This window comes from Phytophthora infestans, genomic scaffold, assembly GCF_000142945.1.
Source record: "Phytophthora infestans T30-4 supercont1.1 genomic scaffold, whole genome shotgun sequence".
NCBI lineage: Eukaryota > Oomycota > Peronosporomycetes > Peronosporales > Peronosporaceae > Phytophthora > Phytophthora infestans.
This window is the reverse complement of record NW_003303758.1, coordinates 5,477,436-5,501,583: the sequence shown is the minus strand read 5'-3', so window position 1 is coordinate 5,501,583 and position 24,148 is coordinate 5,477,436. Positions and strand designations below refer to the sequence as shown.

The window sequence follows — 24,148 nt, the reverse complement described above, 5'->3', positions numbered from 1 at the left end:
TGACACGTAGCTTTTGAAGAGACGCATCAAATCCTGAGCCGTCGACACCTCATGGCGTTCTGCTGCGTAGGAAGTCCGCTGGATGAAATGAAGCGGCTGGAGAAGTTGCGTGAGCGAGATCCGGAGTCTGCAGAAAACTTAGTTGCCAACGGGAAGTTGCTCGTCGACTTTGTGCGCAATGGGAATCTGCGAGCATTGCAGTGCGCAGCGGAGCATCTCGGGGAGGTACCGTACTGTAGAATCATTGCGAGGTATCCATCCTTACATCAGCGACTTATGAATCGTTCTTACTCGTTGGTGTCCAGGGTCAAATGCTGATCTTTTATGCCGTGCGGATGTTTCGAGAGGCCTGTGCGGGTAGAAGAATGGATATCCTGCAGTTCATGCTGCTGAACGGCTTCGATCTCCAACAGAGCTACATGAGAGACATCCTACACAGCGTCATCGAGAACGTCGACAGTCCACAAAGTGCGGAGGCTGTGCAGCCACTTATTCGCTTCCTTCTGGATGCTGGTGTCGATGTCAATTGGCAAAGGAAGGCGGATCTCTACACTGCTCTGCATGTTGCATGCTGTAAGAACTTGTACCCCATCGCGTATTTGCTGGTTCTTTATGGCGCCGACGTGAATGCGATTGCTGCGGTAAGTTTTGATAGCTTCAACTGTGGCTAGTTGAGCTTTCCTTTAAGTTGTCTGTCACGTTACCACAGGATGATTCCATGCCACTTGTATGCGCGAACAATATTGGATACTCGACCCCTCTCTCGAAAGGTGACCAGACGCAGAAGGAGCTGCTCGTTTCTTTTCTAATTGATAACCAAGCACGTCGAACCTGGAGAAAGCAAGCACATCGAGTAGATACAAGTACATCGAATGCCATACCTCAAGCACAGCAACGGGTCCTTAGCTTCTCGAGTAGCTTTGGCATTCATTGCAGCATCGATGACTCAACTGACCAAGAACACCAAGCTGGTCTCATGTTTGACACGTCAGACCCAAGTGGTAGTCTATAGTTATCGAGCTCGGAGCAGTTTTACAGATCCTGCAAACCATAAATAGCGACTGCCTCGTTCTGATTATCTGTTATAGTACACAGTGTGCAGCTACGTATCACGGACTGTGGCATTAAAACGATGTCCTGCAGCCTCATTGAGGCCAAGTTCCAGGTGCTGGACCGCACCATTAAGATGCTGTCCAAGTCGAAAAATCTTCGGGCGCCTCGAGTTGCGTCATCTGAGCAGCTCCGCGAGCTTGTGGAAACCAAGCCTGCCTCTCTTCTGCCAACCTTAAAACCTGTTAAAGACGAAATGGTCACGCGATCCAACCAAACTCACGCTAGCATCAAAAGAGGAAGTCGATCGTTGCCGAACACCTCTAGAGAAGAGAGACCAGAGAAGAAACGCGAACAGTGTCCATTACGACCTAGTACTGGAAGGAGGGACCCCCACAACAGCTCGAATGAAATATCCACAGAAAAATGGGTAGATCCGAAGCAAAAGCGTGCAGAACAACTCTTACAGGACACGTGGAATGTAAGTCTATCCGTCCAAAGCCTCCCGACAATATAAAAGCACTTATATTTACTGGAATGGACGTAGGAGATTGAATCTGCAGTAAACTGGGGACGAGAGCTCAGTCGTGAGGTGCATTGTGGTTTATCCGTATGGGATCGCGCGGTTCTGGGCTTATGACCTGAGGTTTGAATAATGTAGGTGCCCCGTTCGAAGTTGTTGTATAACAATTATCGAGACGAGGGTCATGATCAAGACGCAAATCCATCCGAAGAGCGTGTACAAGACCAAAATGTTAGCAACCAAGTTCACGACGAACCAGGTAGGGTGAATTACGTTAGAAATGCCCTCGTTTCGTACAATTTACGATATGTTTCTTTGTATTTCAGAACCTTGTAGTGCTGCCGTACACAATGCACTGCCGCCACCCAAAAGACCATTGACGTCGGCAAGCTCGCATCCAAGGAAAAGTAAAGCTCATTTGAGTACCCGGTGTCGATCTGCATTGCTCTACTGCTCGGATACACAACCGAAGGATTGGTTCGCGCCTTCGATAGCCGAGGCCGCTCCCAAAACGAAGCGCAAGAGCCGTCCCAGGACTGCCATCGGGAAGACCATCAAAGATAATCATAAGAGTGCTGACCCTTCATCCCCCACAGTGGAACCAAGACCGATACCAGTCGAGGCTCAAAGCAAGTCAAAAGACAATTGCAATCTTCCTGTTCCAACCCCCATACCAAAAGCCGACGACCCATCATTCTATATGCTGGAATTGCGACTAGTTCACCCTGAACCTCTGACGAATTGGCGTTTCCAAGCATCTTTCACAGACACCTCGGTGGACCCTTCGAAGACAGTCATACTGGACGATCTTACGGTGATATCCCACTCTGCATTTGCTGTTTGAACGCTCACATCTCATCCTGCTCACTTCTAGGCGGACAACGACAACTGCTTGCTGTTTGATGATCCGAGGTTAGCACATGGCTCAACGTCGTCTCGATTTTTCAATCCGTTCTTGTACTTTCCAGGCCTCAGTCGACCCAGTGACGTGAGTACAATCGATTGGAACTCACTGATCATTGCTGTACTCACTCTCACTCTGCGTGTTTTCCAGTTGTACGGACATGTTTTACGTATTGTCGTGACTTCGCTTCAACCTGTTACACGTATCGTTATCAACACGTCCGTGCAATTCACTCAATTTCCCGACGAGGCGGTTGTGAAGCCACCTGTACAGTCGATCCAACAACACTCGGAAGCTGTAGCTACGCAAAGCACCAACCTGCACGCACCCGCTCGCCGCCATCGATCAGCGTCTTCAGCATCGAGGAGAAGTGTGAAGGGCCTAAAACCTCGAAAGAAGAAGCCATCAAGGCCACCGGCACAAAATAATAAAAACGAAGCCAGTACGAGTAGTTTGGCCATGGACCAATGCAATCCCTGGTCGTCAAGCGAGCAGTACGACATCGATATTGGTGATCGTCGAGACTCTATGCTGGAGCAAATGTTCACGCTGGAACTTGATGAGCCTCGACCGCCGTCTCCCACCACACCCACGAAAGAGAGCCCAACAAATGAGATCGTGAGCTGCTCGCCTCAAACACCCATAGCCACCATCGACAAGAAGAAGATGCAACTACATCACCTGCGCGCAAATATTCGGGTTCGTTAATGCTCTCTGAACTTGTATTATACTTCGGACTATTGCTGCGCTAACTTTTAGGCTCGTGCACAGAGAGAAATGAGCGAGCACAAAGTCAACAACTGCAACATGTAATGCAGCCATCTTCCACGGCAATATTTAGCGTCAACCACATAGATCTGTGTATCAAACACCATCTTCAGAAACCGACGCTGACTGCATTTTCGGAACTTCTGAAGAGTCGAGTTGTGCTTGTCGAGTGCCTCGCAATCTCTCTCACCCCGCGCAACCTACAAGCTTGTAGCGTCTTCCTGTTACTGCTCTCGCATTCGTCTACTCGCGATACGTGCTGCTCCCGTTGAAAGCTCGCAAGAATTTCCCGTATTAAATCGTAAAGACTCGGAACAATGGAAGGTCAAGTGGTGGAGCTCACTGAGGCGGAACAGGCGCAGCACCAGCTGCAGATGGAGCAGCAGCTCAAGTCTTTCTGGGCCAAACAGTTGCTGGAGATGGAGCAGCTCGAAGTCGGCAGCGAACAAGGTACTGTACAGACCAACGAGATGTGTGTCAATATCGGTGACACAAATACTGACCTTGTTATTGTGGGACGTTGTCTTTGTAACTACTGCAGACTTTAAGAACCACAACGATCTGCCGCTCGCGCGCATCAAGCGAATCATGAAGTCAGACGAGGACGTCCGTATGATCAGTGCTGAGGCGCCTGTGCTGTTCGCCAAGGCATGTGAGATGTTCATTCTGGAGCTGACGCTGCGCTCGTGGGGCTACTCCGAAAAGAATAAGCGGCGAACGCTGCAGAAGGAGGATATCCAGACGGCCATCAGGAACACGGACATCTTTGACTTTCTCGTGGACGTCATTAACTAAGGGAACAGCTGAATGTACAGTCGGTCTTGCAAGACGACCACCTCGGACTGAACCTGATAAGAAAAAAATGTTTATCCGACTTGAAGAGGTGGTTTTTAGCGCTGGTGTGATGAAGGGTGCAATCTTCCTATCACTAAGTGATGGCTTCACTAAACTGCATGAACCTTGACATTAGAATTAAAATACTACCTTCGCGCAACATACATTACACGTCATCGATTGTGTAGCCATCTCCACCTTGAAGTTCGATGTTGAGTGTCATTCCGCGATGGGAGCTCTCCGCTTCAAGCTCCAGCTCCTGTATGCGGCAGCAGCAACGCGGCGAATGAGTACCCAGTCTGTCAACATTGAGATGAGCGTAGGTGTCATCGGTTTGGGACAAATGGGCGGACGCATGGCCGACAACATCCGTAAGCACGGCCACAAACTTGTTGTGTGCGACCCCATGCCCGCCAACGTGCAGAGGCAGGTGGACCAGGGCGCTAAGGCCGCCGCCAACGCGCGAGAGGTGGCTGAGCAGTGCGACACCATCATCACCATGCTGCCGTCTACCGCCACTGTCGAGTGCGTCTATCTGGTGAGGACGGCGTGCACGAGGCTCTTCGCAGTGAACACTTGCTGCTGGTCTCGAGTCCGATCGACCCGATCTTCACCAAGAAGCTGAGTAAGGAGCTTCATAACCGTGGAGCCACGTTCGTGGACGCCCCAGTATCTGGAGGCGTGGCAGGAGCTCAGAATGGCACATTGACGCTCATGGTCGGCGGTGAACCTGACGAATTCGAACGCGTTAAGCCACTGTTGAAGGCTATGGGCAAGAACTTGGTGCATTGCGGCGGAAGCTATAGGTTTGCAGATGTTACAGTAGCTGTTATATATTTACGTATCTAATAGCTTTGATTTCTTGCAGCCACCGGTCAGATCGCCAAGCTGTGCAATAACCTTGCAGCCGCAATTCAGCTCACATCAGTCGCAGAGGCGACAAATCTAGGAGTTGCACTTGGCATCGACCCCAGAGTACTGGCAGCGTACGACCAAATGACGGAGCTGTACGCTAGATGATCAGTAAGTTTCTCACTCCGTTACACGTCTTCATTGCGCTGTTTAGGATCATGAATTCTTCCACTTCTCGCTGCTGGTCTTCTACCACGTACGTTGGTAGCCATTTTGCTATCATAGAAAACTATCTAACCATTGAGATGAGGACAGGAGCCACCCTTACCCCGGCATTCTACCTGACATCCCTGCATCCAATGATACGAAGGAGGGTTTGCCGTGCAGCTCATGCGCAAGGATTTAGGCCTCGCTTCGTCGTGCGCCACGAGTGCCGAGGCGTCTGTACCGCTGACGAACTCCGTGCTTCAATTGTTCAACATGATGGTAACCCAAGGCAATGGCCACAAAGACTTTGCCTACATCCTTCCGTTTCTCAAAGGCGGCAACTCGGGAGATAATAAACACTAGTCTATAGGCCTTTCACTTTCCTTGCAAAGTTATTCCACAAGTGGAAAGGGCCTCGACATCTTCCAGTGACGACCATCAAAGTGACGTCACCACATTCAGCTCAAACCTAAACATTACCGAGAAGCGTTAAGCAGACGTGATTCCAACACCCTTCTAACCTCCGCTGCACGACTAACAAGAAAGAAAAGAACAAGAAACTCAGCTTTACAAGCAGCATCATAGCAAAGGAAGAAGAAGCAGCAGGGTACAGGCTGAGTAGGTACAACCCGACCGGGCAAAGCAAGCAAGTCAGGAATGGGTATTCGAGTTTAGGCTGGACACGGCTGGTAACACAATACACCTCACTTATTATTACTAAGAAACTCAGCTGGAACTCACACTGTCAATTATCAACCAAGTGTGCACCGAACACTACGAAAAAGTGCCTTATGCCTTCCTACCTTTGCGCCACGGCTTGAATACTTCAGTATCGCCACCCTCGCTGTTAACGAGTACATGTACGAGGTTATTGCGACTCTGGCGTGCTGCAAATCCGACGCCGAGGCCATGATTGATGCAGCGCTTGCTTTGATGCAGCCCTTAACATTCGTACTTAAGGGGTTTTTCCAACTTGAAGTTACCTCCGTTTCAAGGCCAAAATTTGTGAATCATTCGCCGTTACTTCCGGTATCTGTCAGGCGTCCAAGATCACCATGCTCCGTACGACCTTCCTCCGCTCCTCCCACGCTCTGCGCTCCACTCCGTTGAGTCGGGCGCTGTCCAGCGTGTCTTCCAAGGACCAGGTAGGCGTCATCGGTTTGGGGCAAATGGGCGGACGTATGGCCGACAACCTCCGTAAGAACGGCCACAAACTCGTCGTGTGCGACCCCGTGCCCGCCAACGTGCAGAGGCAGGTGGACCAGGGCGCTAAGGCCGCCGCCAACGCGCGAGAGGTGGCTGAGCAGTGCGACACCATCATCACCATGCTGCCGTCTACCGCCACTGTCGAGTGCGTCTATCTGGGTGAGGACGGCGTGCACGAGGCTCTTCGCAGTGAACACTTGCTGCTGGACTCGAGCACGATCGACCCGATCTTCACCAAGAAGCTGAGCAAAGAGCTTCATGACCGTGGAGCCACGTTCGTGGACGCCCCAGTGTCTGGTGGCGTGGCGGGAGCTCAGAATGGCACATTGACGTTCATGGTGGGAGGTGAACCTGACGAATTCGAACGCGTTAAGCCACTGTTAAAAGCTATGGGCAAGAACTTGGTGCATTGCGGCGGAAGCTGTACGTACTGAAGTCCTCAAGTGGTTTACTACGTAGTACTTAATCGTTGTTCTAACGGGTTTGTTACCGTCATATTCAGCTACGGGCCAGGTTGCCAAGCTGTGCAACAACCTGGCGTTGGCCATTCAGATGGCTTCAGTTGCGGAGGCTATGAACCTCGGCACAACACTAGGCATTGACCCCAAGATCCTCAAGAACATCATGGACACGTCCACGTCCTCGTGCTGGTCCACCCTCGTGTAAGTGGAAGTGGAGAGGCTTTGATAGATAATCAAGACTAACATTATCTATTGTGCTTGTATGGCAGCAACCACCCGTACCCAGGTTTGATGGAGAACGTGCCGGCGTCGAACAACTACGACGGAGGTTTCGCTGTGGGTCTGCACCGCAAGGACCTGGGACTTGCCATGGATTGCGCTAAACACGCCGAAGTGTCGATCCCTCTGACCTGCCAAGTGCACCAGCTCTACAACATGATGGTGGCTGGTGGCTACGGCAAGAAGGACTTCAGCTACATGCTCCAGTACCTTAAGAACGGAAAGTAACTGTTAAGTACGAAAGCGTGCTGCAAGTAGTGTGTCAAGTGACGGGTGCAGTTGAACTTTTACGAAACAAATGACAAACAAGGTGTGAAGGTTTCTTGCAGTAGAATTATTGTCCTAGAGCGGCATCACGTTCCGTCTGCTTGACCATGTCGCCGTCGATCTTGGCAACTTTGGGGATCCGTTTGAGCACGTTGAGTCGGGCGTCTTCCTTGCTCAAATTCTCGTAAATCGGGTTTCCCGTGAATAACACGTCACGCAGTTTGGGTAGACTTGCGAGCTTGTCGAGTTCGTCCCAGCTCTTGATCAAGTTGTTGGATACGTACAGCGTCGTGAGGTTCGTGAGCCCTGAAAGGCCATCCAGCGTTGCAATCACGTTGTACGACAGCCAGAGTTCCTCCAATGTATCGGAGACGTCGTCTAGTTTCTCGATCTTCTTGATCTGATTCCGACCAAGTGACAAAATCCGCAGCTTTTTCATCCCTGAAAGAGGGATTAGGCGATCAATAGCGTTCGTCGACAACGACAGCTGCCTGCGCAATGCAATAACTTTGTTAAGTAAATCGCTACATATCTGTTAAGAACAAGAAAGAAAGCGTACTCGCAGTTCTTCAGCGTGTTGAGCGAGTTGTCGAGCTTTGCGATCGGAGGCATCTGGCAATAGAGCTTGATCACAGACGACTCTTCCGCTGACGCCGAGTTCTTGGCCTCCCACGCCTTAATCGCTTGTGCACATGTAGTCTACACCCGGAGAAGTCAGTGAACTGACACGTCTTTTTTGTCTTATTGTCATGAACCTACCATTGCGTCTACGTCGTAGCTGTTCGAAATGTCTAGTGACAAGAGGATCGCGTCTTTCGGGTCGCGACGTTTCAAGGCGCGTCGGCGCTTAACATTCTCGAGAAAGAATAATTGCTATCGTCTTTATCGCGATTGGGATGCTGCAGACGAAACGAAGCCTTGACGATTGGGGGCTCCAAATTGGCCTTGGCAGCTTTCCATCTCGCCTGACCTGCTTCCTGTAACTGGGTGTGGTATTCCGTGCGTTCAAAGTGGTAGATCAAGCTCTTCATCCGCTTGTCAAGTGTGGTCAGAATGGGCAGCACTTGAGCGATTGGGGCGTTGATTTTCCTGCACAACATCTCCAGCACACGCTCGTACGCTGGATGCAGTGCACTTCGATACGAGTGTTCGCTATAGACTGGGTAAAAGAACGCGTCCATCTTCTTCCTTTCGTCGGATCCTCGAGCTCGTAAGCGCTTCATACGCTCCTCGATTTCCTTATCACTCTCAGCCAAGACTCCATCTACGTGCACAGCTGGATACGCGTAGAGATCGTTGGTCTTGAGACTCTCGCTCTGATCTCCTGCTGCGTCATCAGACTTCTGGATGCGTTCTAGCTGCTCAAAGTGCATCTGGAGCTCTTCAGGGACGGCAGATTTATCCGGATCAACGAAAACCTGCTTGGCAAACCGCGTAAATGAATCGAGAGCACGTCGTGGCAGCAGATGCGCGTCGTGTACTGCTGCAACGGGTGGGGCGTCGTATCGACTTTCCTCGTCATTATCTTTCGTTTCTTCGTCTTGTTTGTGACTCCGTTCGTAGATCCACTCGTGCCAATTGGCGCACATTTTGATTGCCACTATCAAGTGCGCTACAATCCCCACTTCAGACTCGAGAATAGCATCGACTCTGGCTCTGTCTTGCTTCGTGTGTGTTAGATTAAATCTGGGATAGCCATCCACCTCGGCTTGTAGCATCAGTGGCAGCTCGGTCATTTCTCCGTCCACATTCATAAAGCCAGTAATCCATTGAAAATTGCGATACACTTCAGCGGGAAAACCCATTGTAGCGCAGATGCGATGAGCTGCCAGGGGTACATTTAGCGGAGGCAGACGTAAGCCCATGTGGTACTGGAGATGGTGGGCAGAGTAGGCGATATGGACGGCAGTCGCTCTGTGTCGCAGCATCAAAGACTGGAAGAAACCAACAACGAACTTGACAGAGTCGCGCACATCCGGAACGTCCGCACAGCACGCGGCCAGCGAGTTGTGGTATGGGATCACTCCCGTAGCGACCCATTCCGCGAAGTCACTTGGCAGTAAACCCAGGTTCAGCACACGAGAGGCGAGCATCAAGATGCCCACTAGGTCTACGAGGGAGAACATGTTGAGCTCGTCGAACTTGCGACGTCTGAGTTGGACTCTCTTGCGAGGCTTACTGCCAGCAATCTTCTCGTTCTTTTGTGGTTCTTTAGGTTTATCTTCTTCCTCTTTCTCTTCTTCTTGTTCGTTTTTCTTCTCCCACTCTGCGTCCCATTGCTCCAACAAGTCAAACGTTGCAGCTGGATCCATGCTCTTCTCTTCCTCTTTCGAATAGAACAGGAAGAACTCGTTATAACAGCGTAACAACGGCTTGGTGCCTTTAACGCCCCAGGTTTTCAAGAATTTGAACCATAACTCCTTCACTGCCTTGGGGTATTCGTCAGCAGGGAACGTGTCGGTCCCCACACGCTCAATGAGCGCTCGAGCCATGGAGTCCAGTACCATCTGCGTGGCGATCACACAGTCCAGTAGCTCTGGCAGCTTCGACTTCTCTTTCTCCTTCTCCTTCTTCTTCAAGCGCGTCTTACTCTCTTCATCGCCAAAAGCTTCGCCAGCATTTCGCTTCTTCTTGCGCACTACACGGCGCTTGAGTGTCCTCAGAACATTTGTAATGTCCATTCCCATGTCTTCGGCTTCCTGCGTCTCGTTACGAGCTTGGAGGAAACTTTGCGTGCCGCACAGCTCACACACCATCTCGCCGAAGTAGTTTTCGCTGAAGAACGAGTCGCCCACTGCGCCGCAGTTCTGGCATTCCAACATGACGCCGAGCAGCTTTGTTCCACTGGTTCGTGTTTGTATTAAACTAATAAAAGCTACCGGTACTTTTAGATAATTTGTAGTGCTCGAAAATTTATTGGCTAAACAATGATATCCATGTAGAGCTGTACTACTATTTATAGTAGTACATGTACATGTACAATAAAAGCAGCAGCAAGTATTACATGTAGAAAAAGCTCTGTAGTACTGTAGTACTAATATTAGTACAGAACCAGTGTTTTCGTAGTAACGTTACCGGCACAGTGTGGCACCTATGCCTTCTGAAAGTACCGTAGATGACACAAAACACACAACGCCAAAATTCATCAGTTTTTGACAATTTTTTCGATTCTGCGTGTCAGCTACGGTAATGTGGGAGTAGCTCGTTGAGGATATCACATTCATTTAGAAGCGGGTATTTACCTACTGCTATGTAGGCAAGCTTACAGCTTGTTCATGGAGGCAACGTCCACCGACTGCACGTAGTCCTCGAAGCCCTCGATGGCGTCCGTGATGTCGTCAAGCAGCACCAGGTCGTCGATGATGACGCACTGCACCAGCAGCTTCTTGATTCCGAAGGCCACCGGCACCAGCTTGTGTCCCTCGCCCCAGGTCAGTCCCTCGACCGGCAGAGCCTTGATCTTAACCGCCAGCTCCTCGAGGTCGGTCTCAGCCTCCCACGGCTTGACCTCAATCACGACCTGCGAGCGCTCCACGGGCTTCTTCTTCTCCTTCTTGGCGGCCTTGGCGGCCTCAGCGCGCTTAGCAGCAAGAGCCTTAGCAGCCTCGTCTTCCTCCTCGTCATCGTCGTCACCGAACAGGTCGTCGTCATCATCGTCGTCCTCCTCGACCTTCTTGGGGGCCGGGGCGGCCTTCTTGGAAGCCTCCTTCTTGGCCGGGGCCGCCTTCTTGGCACCCGCAATGGGCTTCATGGGCTTAGCGCCCTTAGTGGGGTGCAGCACCGAGAACTTGGCGGTCTGCACCAGCTGGAACTTGCTCATGTCGGTCGGCATCGTGACGGGAAGATGTGGGAGATAGAGAGTCGATTCACTACTGAGGAGCCGAACGATTCGATTGGATCGGGCGTGACCATCCGTTTCGAGTGTGATATTCTGAGATGGAATATTTGCATTACGGTGTGAAGAAAAATAACAGTAGGACTCCGCGAACATGACGACGGAGCTACAGCAAGTGCTGGAGGCGTATCGCGCCATGGAGCCGGTGAAGGACGTCATTCACATGATCAAGACGCAATTCGCGACGGATCAACACTGGGCGTCGCTCGAATTCCAGGTCAGAATTTTCGCAGTAGAAATAAAAGTTGAATTCAAGGACCGACAAAGCGAGTTGCTGCTATGCAGGCTCAGGTGCTGCAGGTGGTGGTGAAGGACCCTGTTTGTGACGACTTTGCACCATTGAGGAGATACACGTACAGGTTCCTCAAGAGTTTTGTGGATGGTAAGGCGACGTTTCCAGAATGTCAAATTCCCCATTAGAGGAGACCGTTAACATAAACTTTCCACGACCTGATGCAGAGATTGAAGCGGTGTATGCGGGTGTGGATGACGGACTTGTGGAGGCTCTGATGGAGTTCGTGCTGAACGCTAAGCTCGCTGACGACGCGCTCAATTCGGAAGCCATGCACCACGTTTCCTACACAGTCCCTACGGCCGATTCCTCCGTCGTCGTGACTTGTCGAGTGGCTTCGGTGTTCAATGAGGTGGGACTCAAACTTTGGGAAGCTGGTTGGCTACTCGCCGAGTACGTCATCGCTCACAAAAGCGAATTCCACGGTAGGAACGTGCTGGAGCTGGGGGCTGGGGTGGGCTTCACCGGTATAGCTCTAGCCTGTGTGTGTCGCTCCAGTCGCGTGGTGCTCACAGACTACGCGCCGAACGTGATGCAGAATCTGCGCTACAACGTCGAAGTCAACTCGACCAAGTTCATTTGTCCAGTTGAGGTGCAGACGCTGGACTGGGACACATGGCAGCCAACTGAGTACGAAGACGATCGGCCCGATGTCTTGCTCGCAGGAGACTGCGCCTACGACGTAGAAGCCTTTCCGCCGTTAATGCACGTGCTCCAGTCCTTCCTTGGCAACGACCAAGGCAGCACGAACCACAATCCGCAGCGAGTGGCGATCTTCGCTGCCACTATTCGTAGCCAGAAGACGTTCCAAAAATTCCTTGACCAACTGGCAGCGCATCGTATTGACTACCTCGATATCACGACGTCATCGCTAGAGAAAATGGGGAACCAGCTTTTCCCATATCCGAATCGGGACCAAATTCGGATCTGCCGCTTGTCGAGAACGATTAAGGAGTGTAAGAAGCAATAGAAGATTTTTATTTTAACGTTATTTTTTCTCTATTATGTGCTACATGGAGTTCATCTTGACTCTAAAGAAGAATATACAGACGAGAAATGCCAGCAAACTTACAGCGCCGCCTACGAACACTGGCAATCGGAACCCTAGAGATGTTTCCACTAGAGCAGAACCGACGATGAAGTTGAGTAGTTGACCCGAAGAGGTCACAGAAGTTAACACGCCTACGTACACACCGATGTCGTTAGAGTCGTTTTGTACGTGCACAATGAGTGGGCGAAAAATGTGCCAAAATGATGGGGCTAGCTAATCCAAAATAAATTATTATCTTTGGATAATCGGCGATAACTTCACCAAAATAGCCTTAAATTAAGTGCAAAGGGCGCGGATAGAAAGCTGAGGTTTCGTAGTTCCTTCTTCCATAAATTAAGACTCTTCATCTCTTTCATTTCAGGAAGTGCAATGCAACGCAGACACCAGCTCAGTCCGGACGAGAAAACCCTAGTTTGCAATGTATATGATTATTTCGTCGCCGAGGCCAAAGCAGGCAGAAGTGGAGGGCGGGACTCGCGCGATCGAACTAAAGAGGCGACGCGCCTTGGGAAAAGCACAGTTTTTCGGGTGCTCTGGGCATGGAACCTGACCCAGACACCAATTTCGCCGAGGTGCGCTTGTCATTTTGGCCTATGTAGGGTTAAAACCGCTCTGTCGTGATATCATATGAAAATCTTATAATTTAATGCTTTCGCTAGTAGAAGGTACCATTCAGCACGAGGTCGCAAGAAGCTCATGAGGAAGATGGTGAGTAATTACTCTTTAAATTTATACAAATCCTTCTTTTTAAATTTAACCGTTTTATTTTTAACGCCTGTTTGTACAACTTTCCACACTCTTGACCAATAGACTATCAGCATTATAGCAACTGTTTCCCCGTTTAAAGGTCCTCGGAGACACCTTTTTGGGGAGCCTGTAGCGACAAAACTACTGCGAATTAGCCGGTTTTAACACCAAAACCATACTCAAAATGGGCGGTTTTATCACATATATAAATGTCATATCTGGTTTTATCAAAATTGAGCACCCCATGGGGATTTGATTACTAGCCCCTTCATTTTCTGCCGCTACAATAGTCACGTCCAGCATAAGGACATCGCAGAACGCCATAGCCATCAGCAACATTTGAGGAATTACCGCGAAGGTTGCAACGAGCTGGACGCCACAGCGACGCACGAGTGGAGGGAGAACCCACGAGTACACGTACCCGACCACGCAGAAGAGTATATCTGCCACGCCTCCAGCAAGTCGCACGCCACGGTTGTAGTCTCGTTGTTCCTCTGAGCACTCCTCGTCACACGTGGCGGCATTGATCGCGTCTCCGTCAAAGACCTCGATGCCGAAGAACATCCCTTTGTTGCCATTATAAGCTGCATAGGCGTACTGGATGAAGAAGAGCACGATACAGTACACCACTAGCACTTTAGGTAGTGTTCGCACGGCACTGAGTATTGAGCCAAAGGCACTGGTTACGTTCTGGCAGCAGCTCTGCTTCTCCATCGACTTCTCCAGCGGTGACTCCTTTGCCACATAACACGCTGCTCCAATGCTGACGGCCATGACAATGGATAGCATCCCCATGAACCAGCCCAACGAGTTGTAAGCTGCACCGAAGCATTCCGTGTACACAGCCACTAGAACAGCTCCAAGAACTGACCATCCTTGACCAAGTGCAGCTCCGACGGTCTGATGTTGGCCTGCAAAGTCGGAAATCAGTAACATTGCAGGCGCACGCGAGAGGTGGATCATAAATCCCGTCCAGAAGTAGAAGAGTACAGTGAGCAGAGCTGTCCACGTGCGGTCCGTGAATTCTCCAGGTTTTCCAGACATACGTCACCAAAGGCATCTCCCAATTCTCTTGTGTAGCTCATGAGGACCCAGTAGATAATGCTCCCGACTGCAGCAGTGACAAGATAAGGCCGACGACGTCCAAAACACGACGTGTTTCGGTCCGAGTAGGCTCCAACGATGGGCCCCACCAAGACCCCACAAAGGGGGCCGCTAAGTTGAGTCAATTGCACAGCGTAGCGAGGAAGCATCGTCTGTAAATATGGACCGAGTGCAGCCCATTGCGCCGCCGATGCCATTCGGATGGCCATGCGGGGCATGGAAATGATAAGCAATTCTTTAACCCCTTTATTACCGCGAATTCAGGCCACGAACCGCCTTATTTTACGTCGTAACTTACAGCATACAATTATCTCGGAGTTTGTATTAGTCTGTCTTTTCCACTTGTCTAATCATTAAGATGGGACTATAAGTTATACAGAGGTTTCCGATTTTTACGTCGTAACACTGACGACGTACTTCAGCATCGCTGACTAACAAGTACACAGATACAACTTAGCCGATCATGTGATCGGGATCACAATCCACAAACACAGTTATAAACGGAACTACACAGCACAGCAATCATATGAAACTCAACAAAATGCATTAGTAGCATTGCTAAAAACCGTACGGGAGGCTCACTAGCTCTCTTCTTTCTCCTCAGACAAGATTTCTCGACGTGTCTTCTTTCGCACTCCGGCGGCCTTGGGGGCACGGCGCAGAACGACACGCTTACCTAGGTGACTCGGAATTGACGCGCCACATTCGAAGTCGTCGTGCCACACTTGAAAACACGTTGTATCCGTGCCTCTGCGCGCCTTGGGACAGAGGAAGCACTTTGCATCACCCTGCGAGCAGTCTTCACAGTAGTAAGTAGTCTGGTAGCTCTTCTTCTGCTCACCTCGATAGAGGGAGCACACCTTGCAAGAGCGCTGGCGCCGCTTCTGAACGCCCGATACAATCACCCAATCATCAAGCTGCTTGTGTACGTGGGAAGCGTTGCGGCGGCGCTTTGGCGCGCTTGGAGACGGTGATGGCGCTGCTGTTTTGAAGTCTTCGTCCGTGAGCTGCGTGAGCTGCTTGTGCAGCAACTTGTACCAGTCCACGCGCTTCATTGGGGCGACGCCGTCGAGGCGACAGGCCTCCTTGTGTGTGATGTATGCGTTTACAAGCGCTAAGTCAAACAGACCTAAGAATAGACCCTTATAGTACTTTCGGAACCTGAAAGAAGTCTGGACGGAGAACGTTTGAAGGCGGAGTTGATCATGCACATCAACTCCGCCCATCCAGCGCTGGTAATCGGTCACCAGTTTGGGACAGCTGAACGTCGACTGCCCCACCGTCTTCAGGTTTCTCTTGATGGTATCTTCGGCCATTGACACCCCAGTGGCCAGGTAGTGCACAGGCTTGCGGTCCCACCAGTGGCATGCAACCATGGTGGGCACCGCAACCGACCTTGAGTACGTGAATGACCCGCGCTCTACTGTGGTTGGTCGTGTTTTCCTTCGCTCAACGACGTGCTTGTCGAATCCCAGCCTTGACGTCATGATTGTTCCAATCATGTAGACCGACATCGAAAGTAGTTGAATGGCGAGAGCAACGGAGGTGTAGAATCTGTCGACAACAATGACACGAAATCCGGGGTCGTTCTCATCCAACACAGCCTTCAAATTTCGAATTACAGCGGCTGCTCCTGTCTTGTGGTCAAACGCCTGACTTGCACTTTCATGGTTTTGACGCTTCCCTACATATATCTCGAATCTAAAGTCGTAAGTGACAACATAATGCAAATGTCAGACCATCAAGTCATAACTTACGACTTTGCAACATTTATAAAAAAAAATACGCACCTGTGGCAGTAAGCAGACACTGCGTCGCACGTCATAAACATCTTGGTGCCATAACGGTGCGGCTTGTCCGGCATAAACATACGGGTACTGTTACGCTTGGACGTTTGAGGAAGTACACCTTCGTCGAAAGAGATGATTGCAGCCACTATCCACGCAGCTAGGAATGTCATTTGAAGTACGTCAACAACAGCTCGCAGTTTCCACAACTTGTCTCTCTTGTCAGCTGTGTCATTGTTGCAGAAATGTAGATCTCGTAGGATAGAAGTACAGCGATTTCGAGAAATGAAATTGCCAAACCGTCCCGCCGAAAGCGCGCCATCATCGGTCATAGCCCAGTGATCTGAAAACGGACGGGTAGGGCTGAGCATATGAGCTACAAGTAGACCCATGACACAAAGAATCTCGCGCGGTACGTAATCAGGTTCGACTCGTATGCGGCGGCGAACATCCCGTAGCGTTTGACCTGGTACGCTGCGTCCTTCACGAACGAGACGTGCACGCTCTTGGCGCGCCTTTTCCTCGAGGTGTGACCTTTTGTATCTGTTTGTCTCGCTCGTGATGAATGTCCACAGGTTCACCGGCATAAAATAGAATAGCAATTCCAATGGAGAATCCTTTTTAGCACGAAGTGCTTCCACAGGCCTAGCCGCTTGATCCTTCATATCTTTGAACGCGCTATTGTCGGTTTCATACTCGGAGGATGCAGGAGTCCACGCCATCGAACGAAGTGTAATCTGGTTCATGTCTTCGATAGATAGAGAACCCCCCAAGCAATCAATAAATGCTGCATCCATAAGAGGCGCCTCTTCTTCGTCAGATGACACGTCGTCACCAATTTGTCTTTGAACAATATCACTATCATCATCTGATCCAAAGCCATCCGACTCCGAGTCCATGCTCTCATACTCGTCTGCATTGTCCTCGTCCTTCATGATGTTCACGTCCTCTTGTAGCAAGCCACGATTTTCTCTCGAGTTTGTTCGCTCATCGTTTCGTCTCGAGTTTGTTGGTGTCACAGGCTCGACAACAGCACCATTTTGACCGGCGCATAGTGACAGCGCTACATCAGGTTCATCACCGCTCATAGCTCCACAAAATATCTCGTCTATGGTGTTTGCTGCAAGCGCAATACTTGTGTCTATCTGTGACGCCCTTGAGCTCTCATCCTCTATGTGCGGACTTGTGGCGCATAGCGGAAGTTCTGCAGGTGTCTCGCTGTCCTCGCTATCGGATCCAAACAATGCTTCAACGGTGTTCGCTGAGAGAGCAACACTCGTGTCTATCTGAGACGGTGTTACCCTCTCACACTCTGCAGGAACTTCTGGCTCACCTTCTTCACTCTCGTCGTCTCTGTCGTCGCCTGCACCTCCCTCGTCAGCGCCAATGATGCCCTGTTCAAACGCATACTTTACTACCGCATTCCTTCGCATACACAGCACAGAGCACGTATTAGACACACTCACAATAGACTAACCACATCAGACTTACCGACAAACATGTTCACGCCCTCGATGTGTAGCTCCTTTGCAGCGTTCGGTGGGTAGTACGAGTGCAAATTGGACAGCCGCGTTGGCCTCTTTGACGTCCATCCGACACGCACGAGCTGACGCCATAGATGACCAAAATCCACATCTCGCACGTCGATTCCTGAGAGCGCCTCTGCTTGAGCTTTTGACCGCTTGCTTGTTCTGACCGGCATCTTTGCTTGAGCCCGCAAATTCTGTACTGGTGGAGAACATCCACCGTCCACCAAACGTACGGTCCCCAGATAGTGGGACAGTGAATCCACCTACAGCCTTTTTCTCCCCTGTCGCCCACTACCTTTCCAAGCTTATATTTTTTTTGCAGAGAAACAGACTTGATTAAAGTATGTGATCGTCGCATCTGAGCCATTTCCTGTTTATCTTGACAGTTAAGTCGTAACTTACGACTTAAGGTTTTCACTACGTCGTAAGTTACGACGTTGGTAACCAAGGGGTTAAATGAGGCCCCTTGAGGAGGAATTTCTTCGTCTCCTAGCGTGTATGACTTGTAACCATCTCGGGGCGTCTCCGGTGTCGCGAGGGAGTCAAATTTGCTGCGGGGGGTCCCCATATCGGTGTCTTTGAGCGACCTGATCCTCATTGTTAAGTCTTGTTGAGCGTGCAACAGCTTGTAGGGAAATTGAGGAATGATAACGATAACTTACGAAGCGCGAGTCACCTCTCAGAGAGCGAGTACTGTATGTACCGTCTGGTCGACAACTGTTATGATTTGGGATCGCTTAGGATCTGCTCTGGAATTCTATTGTCAAAAACTGAGCGTCAAGATCAAGCATATTACTATGTACATGTTTGCTCTATTAATTCGAATGGCGTTACAGCAACCGTAATACAACACTACGACAAGAATTAGAGCAACCTTATCGCCTAAAGCAACCCTGTTCCTGGGTAATTTATTTTAAATGACACCAGCGTCAGTTTAAATAACGGGACCTTCACTCTAGATTTAGAGTTCAAATTCACACGTCACAAACATATTACACAAAACTGTGTGACCCACATCGTGAGCACGTTGTGATTTTCAGGTGCACCAGAACAACAGACCCACTCCAAGGATGGACGAGAGAAGTCTAGCCCGGGAGCTGCTACGCGCGAGGATTAACGAGCTCGCGGACTTGAAGTCAAAGCTGAAGAGTATGACCACAAGCCTGGAACAGCTATTAAGACTTCAACAGGACTTTCAGTCGCGAGTTGAAGAAAGCGAAGGGCGCAATTATGAGCTGGCAACAACGTAAGATGGCGAAGATAATGCTCCAAATGCCCATGACGTGATGACATACGAGGTTCTGCTCGAGATCGTCATTAACAGACTGCAGCGCTAGTGTAACAGGTCAGGAAAAAAACTATGACAGGCTGTATTAGGTCATCAACAGTTTCGAGTCATACTACCTATTTGAGCTCGTCTTCTAGCTTTTGTTGAATCTCCTTCGCCATAAGTGCATCGGAGCTGTTCACAATATTCTCTTTATTGAGGTTCATGATAACCCACAGCATCCTCAACCGCATTACCTTGATGTCATGACTGGATACCCCGTAGTTCTGCTGCTCCACATTCCTAGTGAGATAGTTATGAGCTTGTGCGACTACTAAGACACCACAACTAGATCTGTCAGGTTGCTGTGGGGTTTCAATCCATTCAATCGGATCTATAATCATCTTCCTTTCGACCATCGAGGCCTTATGCCACCGTAGCACAAACCCACGAAGGCCTTCTCTTTCTTCACTGCTCTCGTCATTTTGATTTTTTGGTATTCCTACCCAGACTTTCTCCAAATCGCTGCGATACCCTTCATCAATCAGAGGCTCGTACATGTAGACGTGTAGCCGCGTCATGTTTTTTGTAGTTTTCAGACTGATGATAATAATGCCCCAGTGGTTCGCTTTCAAATTTACAGGATTGACGATGAACTTGACTTCTCCAATTGAAGTACGCGGTGTGGTAGGCCACCCCATGGCCCACGTAAGTGATGACAATCCAAATGCACCCTCAACCGAAGATATCATTGTTTCGAGGCAGAAATCAATCGGGCTATCATTCAGCCATCCACGACAAACGCCACCCACTATGTTTTCAAAGCTGATCAGACCTTGGCCCGAACGTGTCCTAAATTCGGTACGCAGCCGAGAAAAAGCGAATTTTGAAATCACCTCGTTTGCTAGAGCTTGGTGGCGATCGCAGACATCATTCGCTGACAGTCCACAAATGTTCGCTTGCCGAGCGAAAAGATCAACATCCGACTTGACTTTTCTCCAATCCTGCTCTAGCCACTTGCGGTCTTTAAACCACGCTCTTCCCTTCGCCTTGATGTCGTAGAAAACCGCTGAAGCATGGATATACCGGCTAGAAGCAACGTGGTAGAGCAACCATAATCAGTAAAGCAACCCTACTATAACAACCGTACTCATAAAGCAACCCTACTACAGCAACCGCGAAACTAAAGCAACCTTACCCGCTGAACTTCCAAAGCTTTGGATCGATAGACGCAACAACGTCAAGGACAATTCCGTGTTTTTTCACGCTGTCATCCAGTGCATCATGTTGTCGCTGCTCGCTTCTTGTAGTTGTAATCGCAGCCTGCATTGAACGCGTGAGATCAGCCGGAATCACGAAGTTGTGCATGTACTTAGACGGCAGGATTGCTTCCCATTGGCAGTCGATTGTACGGGACCTCAGATAGGCATCGTCCAGTTGAATAGGGTACTTCTCCATTATCTCGAGCACATATTTAAGATCGGGAGTGTATCGCGTCCACATGATGAGGTGATGCAATGGCACAGTACACTTTGCAGCCTACGCATCTCAAACAGAAAAGAATTAGCACCATACCATCGTTAGGCTAATACAATTTTCCCCCACGCACCGATGCGATCATTCAGGAAATTGGTAATGTGCGCAGAGGACACGCGGGCATCAGCCAAAGTCGTCACGTCCTCAAGATCTCGGTCATCCAGAGGTAGCGTCTTTGTTGTGAGATACGATGAAGCTTCAGTCTGGGAGGTGGGGTGCGTATGCGTGTGGTTCTTAACATCAAGTCCATGAGAAAGTTAGATTATAAGGCAAACAGATTGGCGAACGTCGCTTTTACTCGTACCTCGTTTCGTATGACAATCGCATACGTGTTGCTCACAACTCGTGATACTGCGGCAGTTAACCGCGCTTGGCACCCGCAGTATCGTGATTTGCGGTTACGATGGCCCTTAGATCGAGATTCTTGTGAAACACCATGTGTACAGCGGTAGGTTTTGTACGTCCACTCAAAAGCAGTAGGCATTTGATCATCATGCACCCTGTAAATTAACAAGAAACACAATCACGCTCAATACAAAATGCCAAAGATAGAATTAACAAATACAAATAACAATTGCGTACTTGTTGTAAAGATCCGTCTTTTCAGAGCTCCGCACACGAAACTTCAGGTTGTACTTCGCCTTGTACTTCTTGAATTCACGCTCAAACACACTTCACGACTCCAGTGGACCAGACGGAAATGGCGGTACACTATTCTTAATTTTGCTTCGTTCACCAACCAGTAGCTGCACCTCTTCTAGGTGCGCACTCGCACGCATCCGTGGATCGTACTCACCAACGTTTTCATCATACCCGCTATCCCCTCCGTTGAATGGTTCGTACAACGTGTCCTTCTTTTGTTGCTTTGGTAATGGCCCATCATCTTTTAACAATAAAGACAGACATGCGAGTTATTATCAATCAGCAAAAGTATTTTAAGCAACATTATCGGAATGTGCGTACGCTGTGTGTCGGTCGCGCGTTTCTGGTTGCCCTGTCTTGGCTGGGTATCGATCGTGCGCGTCGACTTCGACACACTTTCGGCATTGCGATTCTGTTTCTGGTGTTTCCGTCGTTGGGGGAGCTACACGTGATATAGATAGAAAACGAGTTGAACGTTAATCAAGTGCACGTGACAAATTACGAATCCGAACGTCTTACCGGCTTTTTGCGTGATTTCAGCGTCAGACACCGAGAAGGGGAGATCTTCTTCTTCTTCTTCATTGTCTTCCTCCATGTAGTCCAGGACGAAGTCTTCATCGCTGTCGTCATCCTTCTCAATGCCCAGCGTCACCAGCATGTAGTTCAGGCTGTGCTTGCTTTGATCACGCAACGTGCGCCCTGGTGCACGCATACACGCACATTGTAAGTACCTCTGCATACATCAGTCACCGCAACATGAACTGCAATATTAATGAAGGGGTAACGTACCAGTCACATGAGTCTCCTGCATTAGATTCACGCCGCTCCTTGCCGTCGTAGAACTCGGCCCCCGCTTGCTTCTAATGCCCGCCGCTTTGGAAATGAGCGGCTCGAGTCGTTCGAACTTAAGACGTTTGAAAAGTACGTAAATTTAAATTACGCCTGGTAATTTAAAAAACGCTTAAAGCAACCATAAATCTCTATAGCGACCCAACATGTCTCAGATTTACGGTTGCCGTAACGACTCCGGGCTCTGTGCCCATGTGTAGCATGGTAAGCTTCATTCGATGATTGCAAGTACTTAGTTAACTGTCGTGACTGCTGCAGTGTGACGTACAGCTGGACAGAATTATGTAGCTAGAAAACAGGATAACTCCGAAATACACAATCTCTGAAAGAAACGTGAATGTAGGCAAGGTGTTTGCGAAATGCCAAATTATTAAATGGAATTTATCTTGATCCTCAAGAAGAAAACGCAGACGAGGAAAGCCAGCAAACTGACAGCGCCACCCACAAAAATCGGTAATCGATAGCCCATCGAGGTTTCCACTAGTACCGAGCCGACAATGAAGTTTAGCAACTGCCCGGATGATATAGCGGAGCCTACAACACCTACATATACACCAATGTCGGCGGTGTGACCAAATATGTGATCGGCACTATCAGTGCGAAGAACGTGCTGATAGTGATGGACGTGAGAGCCACAATGATCACATCCAGTGCCACAACGTCGCAGAATGCCATGAACATCAGCAACACCTGAGGAATTGTTGCAAGTGTTGCAATCTTTTGAGCTCCAAAGCGACGCACCAGCGGAGGAAGAACCCACGAGTACAGGTATCCGACGATACAAAAGAGCATATCAGCGAGGCCCTCAGCGAGTCGAACACCTCGGTTATAGTCCAGCTGTTCCTCCGAGCACTCGTTGCCACAAGTCGCAGAGTTGGTCGCGTCTCCATTGAAGACCTCGAGACCGAAGAACATTCCTTTGTTGCCGTTGTAGGCTGTGAAGGCGTACTGATTCAGGAAAATCACAGTGCAATACACCGCCAGCACACCTGGCAGCGTCTTGACTGCACCGTAGATCGAGCCAAAGGCGAAGGTCACATTCTTACAGCAACTTCGCTTGTCCATCGTCTGTTTATCCAGTGGGATCTCTTTGGCCACGTAGCATGACGCTCCAACACAAACTGCCATAAAGACTGACAGCATTCCCAAGAACCAGTGCATTGAGTTGTACGCGGCTCCAAAGAATTCTGTGTATGCAGCCACCACAATCGCGCCCAGTGTCGACCATCCGTGGCCCATTGCTGACCCGAGGGTCTGCCGTCTACCAGCAAAGTCCGATATCAACAGTAGCGCTGGGATGAGCGAGATGTGGATAGCAATCTCCATCCCAAGGTAGAAGACCACGGTGAGTAGAGCAGTCCATTTGCGATCTGTCACTTCACCAGGTTTTCCAGATCCGACATCACCCAGCGCGTCTCCCAACTCTCGTGTGAAGCCCATAAGCACCCAGCAGATAATACTCCCGACTGCCGATACAACAAGGTACGGGCGACGACGTCCAAATCTCGAAGTGCTTTGGTCCGAGTACACCCCGACAATTGGTGACATCAACACGCCTAGAAGCGGTCCACTGAGTTGTGTCAACTGTACGGCGTAGCGAGGTAGCATTGTCCGTAAGTAAGGTCCAAATGCCGCCCATTGCGCCGCCAGCGCCATTCGGATGGCCAAACGGGGCATCGAAATGATGAGTAGTTCTCCGAACGAAGCTCCTTGACGGGGTAGTTCGTCTTTCCTCAGCATGGACGACTTGAAACCATCTTTGGGCGTCTCGGGCGTTTCGCGAGAGAGTCAAATCTATTGCGGGAGGTACCAATCTCAATGTCTTGGAGCGCCCTGGTTGTCATCGGTCTTTGGCGGTTTAAAAGGAATTTGTAAAATGATAATGCTTACTAAGACGGGATGCAGTAAGGTATGAGAAAGCACCAATATGTCTACGTGTTTCGTGGCTTCGTTTCTCCTCGACAAAGAACTGAGCAACATATTGTTTTTCAAGGTACATGTGTCTTCTTACCTAACGTCTATATTTGAGGGAGAGAATTCAATTGTGGGTACAGTGTATCACTATCGATGAATAGCCCCCATCCACCATGTTTGGTAT

The 24,148-nt window shown here is 49.7% G+C and overlaps 10 protein-coding genes across 10 annotated transcripts; 6 read left to right on the top strand and 4 right to left on the bottom strand.

Moving 5' to 3' along the window:
- Positions 1-18: 18 nt before the first annotated feature.
- PITG_00916 (uncharacterized protein) lies at positions 19-1,012 on the top strand (the record flags this gene model as incomplete). Its single annotated transcript, XM_002909412.1, has 4 exons — positions 19-225; positions 306-641; positions 710-824; positions 888-1,012. 4 exons carry the CDS (start codon positions 52-54, stop codon positions 1,010-1,012), a joined length of 750 nt encoding a protein of 249 aa, XP_002909458.1.
- A 1,261-nt stretch (positions 1,013-2,273) lies between these two features.
- On the top strand, positions 2,274-3,185 carry PITG_00915 (uncharacterized protein; the record flags this gene model as incomplete). Its single annotated transcript, XM_002909411.1, has 4 exons — positions 2,274-2,387; positions 2,448-2,561; positions 2,628-2,827; positions 2,888-3,185. 4 exons carry the CDS (start codon positions 2,274-2,276, stop codon positions 3,183-3,185), a joined length of 726 nt encoding a protein of 241 aa, XP_002909457.1.
- Positions 3,186-3,388: 203 nt separating this feature from the next.
- Positions 3,389-4,125, top strand: PITG_00914 (nuclear transcription factor Y subunit, putative; the record flags this gene model as incomplete). The annotated part of the gene is made up of 2 exons (XM_002909410.1): positions 3,389-3,695; positions 3,787-4,125. The coding sequence occupies 2 exons, from the start codon at positions 3,563-3,565 to the stop codon at positions 4,038-4,040; spliced, it is 387 nt and encodes a 128-aa protein (XP_002909456.1).
- Positions 4,126-4,422: 297 nt separating this feature from the next.
- PITG_00913 (3-hydroxyisobutyrate dehydrogenase, putative) lies at positions 4,423-5,501 on the top strand (the record flags this gene model as incomplete). The annotated part of the gene is made up of 6 exons (XM_002909409.1): positions 4,423-4,604; positions 4,649-4,901; positions 4,959-5,065; positions 5,146-5,191; positions 5,242-5,312; positions 5,363-5,501. 6 exons carry the CDS (start codon positions 4,423-4,425, stop codon positions 5,499-5,501), a joined length of 798 nt encoding a protein of 265 aa, XP_002909455.1.
- A 664-nt stretch (positions 5,502-6,165) lies between these two features.
- Positions 6,166-7,755, top strand: PITG_00912 (3-hydroxyisobutyrate dehydrogenase, putative; the record flags this gene model as incomplete). Its single annotated transcript, XM_002909408.1, has 4 exons — positions 6,166-6,767; positions 6,847-7,006; positions 7,075-7,308; positions 7,581-7,755. 4 exons carry the CDS (start codon positions 6,194-6,196, stop codon positions 7,753-7,755), a joined length of 1,143 nt encoding a protein of 380 aa, XP_002909454.1.
- A 601-nt stretch (positions 7,756-8,356) lies between these two features.
- Positions 8,357-10,173, bottom strand: PITG_00911 (uncharacterized protein; the record flags this gene model as incomplete). The annotated part of the gene is made up of 3 exons (XM_002909407.1): positions 8,357-8,374; positions 8,416-9,502; positions 9,617-10,173. 3 exons carry the CDS (start codon positions 10,171-10,173, stop codon positions 8,357-8,359), a joined length of 1,662 nt encoding a protein of 553 aa, XP_002909453.1.
- Positions 10,174-10,553: 380 nt separating this feature from the next.
- PITG_00910 (EF-1 guanine nucleotide exchange domain-containing protein, putative) lies at positions 10,554-11,215 on the bottom strand (the record flags this gene model as incomplete). The annotated part of the gene is made up of 1 exon (XM_002909406.1): positions 10,554-11,215. One exon carries the CDS (start codon positions 11,181-11,183, stop codon positions 10,614-10,616), a length of 570 nt encoding a protein of 189 aa, XP_002909452.1.
- A 125-nt stretch (positions 11,216-11,340) lies between these two features.
- Positions 11,341-12,508, top strand: PITG_00909 (uncharacterized protein; the record flags this gene model as incomplete). Its single annotated transcript, XM_002909405.1, has 3 exons — positions 11,341-11,463; positions 11,532-11,628; positions 11,706-12,508. 3 exons carry the CDS (start codon positions 11,341-11,343, stop codon positions 12,506-12,508), a joined length of 1,023 nt encoding a protein of 340 aa, XP_002909451.1.
- Positions 12,509-13,844: 1,336 nt separating this feature from the next.
- On the bottom strand, positions 13,845-14,658 carry PITG_00908 (Glycoside-Pentoside-Hexuronide (GPH):Cation Symporter Family; the record flags this gene model as incomplete). The annotated part of the gene is made up of 3 exons (XM_002909404.1): positions 13,845-13,869; positions 13,935-14,337; positions 14,379-14,658. 3 exons carry the CDS (start codon positions 14,656-14,658, stop codon positions 13,845-13,847), a joined length of 708 nt encoding a protein of 235 aa, XP_002909450.1.
- A 4,502-nt stretch (positions 14,659-19,160) lies between these two features.
- Positions 19,161-23,790, bottom strand: PITG_00907 (Glycoside-Pentoside-Hexuronide (GPH):Cation Symporter Family; the record flags this gene model as incomplete). The annotated part of the gene is made up of 11 exons (XM_002909403.1): positions 19,161-19,357; positions 19,471-19,525; positions 19,920-20,112; positions 20,222-20,562; positions 20,616-20,792; positions 20,864-21,025; positions 21,312-21,442; positions 21,523-21,643; positions 21,704-21,900; positions 21,991-22,061; positions 22,598-23,790. 11 exons carry the CDS (start codon positions 23,788-23,790, stop codon positions 19,161-19,163), a joined length of 2,838 nt encoding a protein of 945 aa, XP_002909449.1.
- Positions 23,791-24,148: the final 358 nt, after the last annotated feature.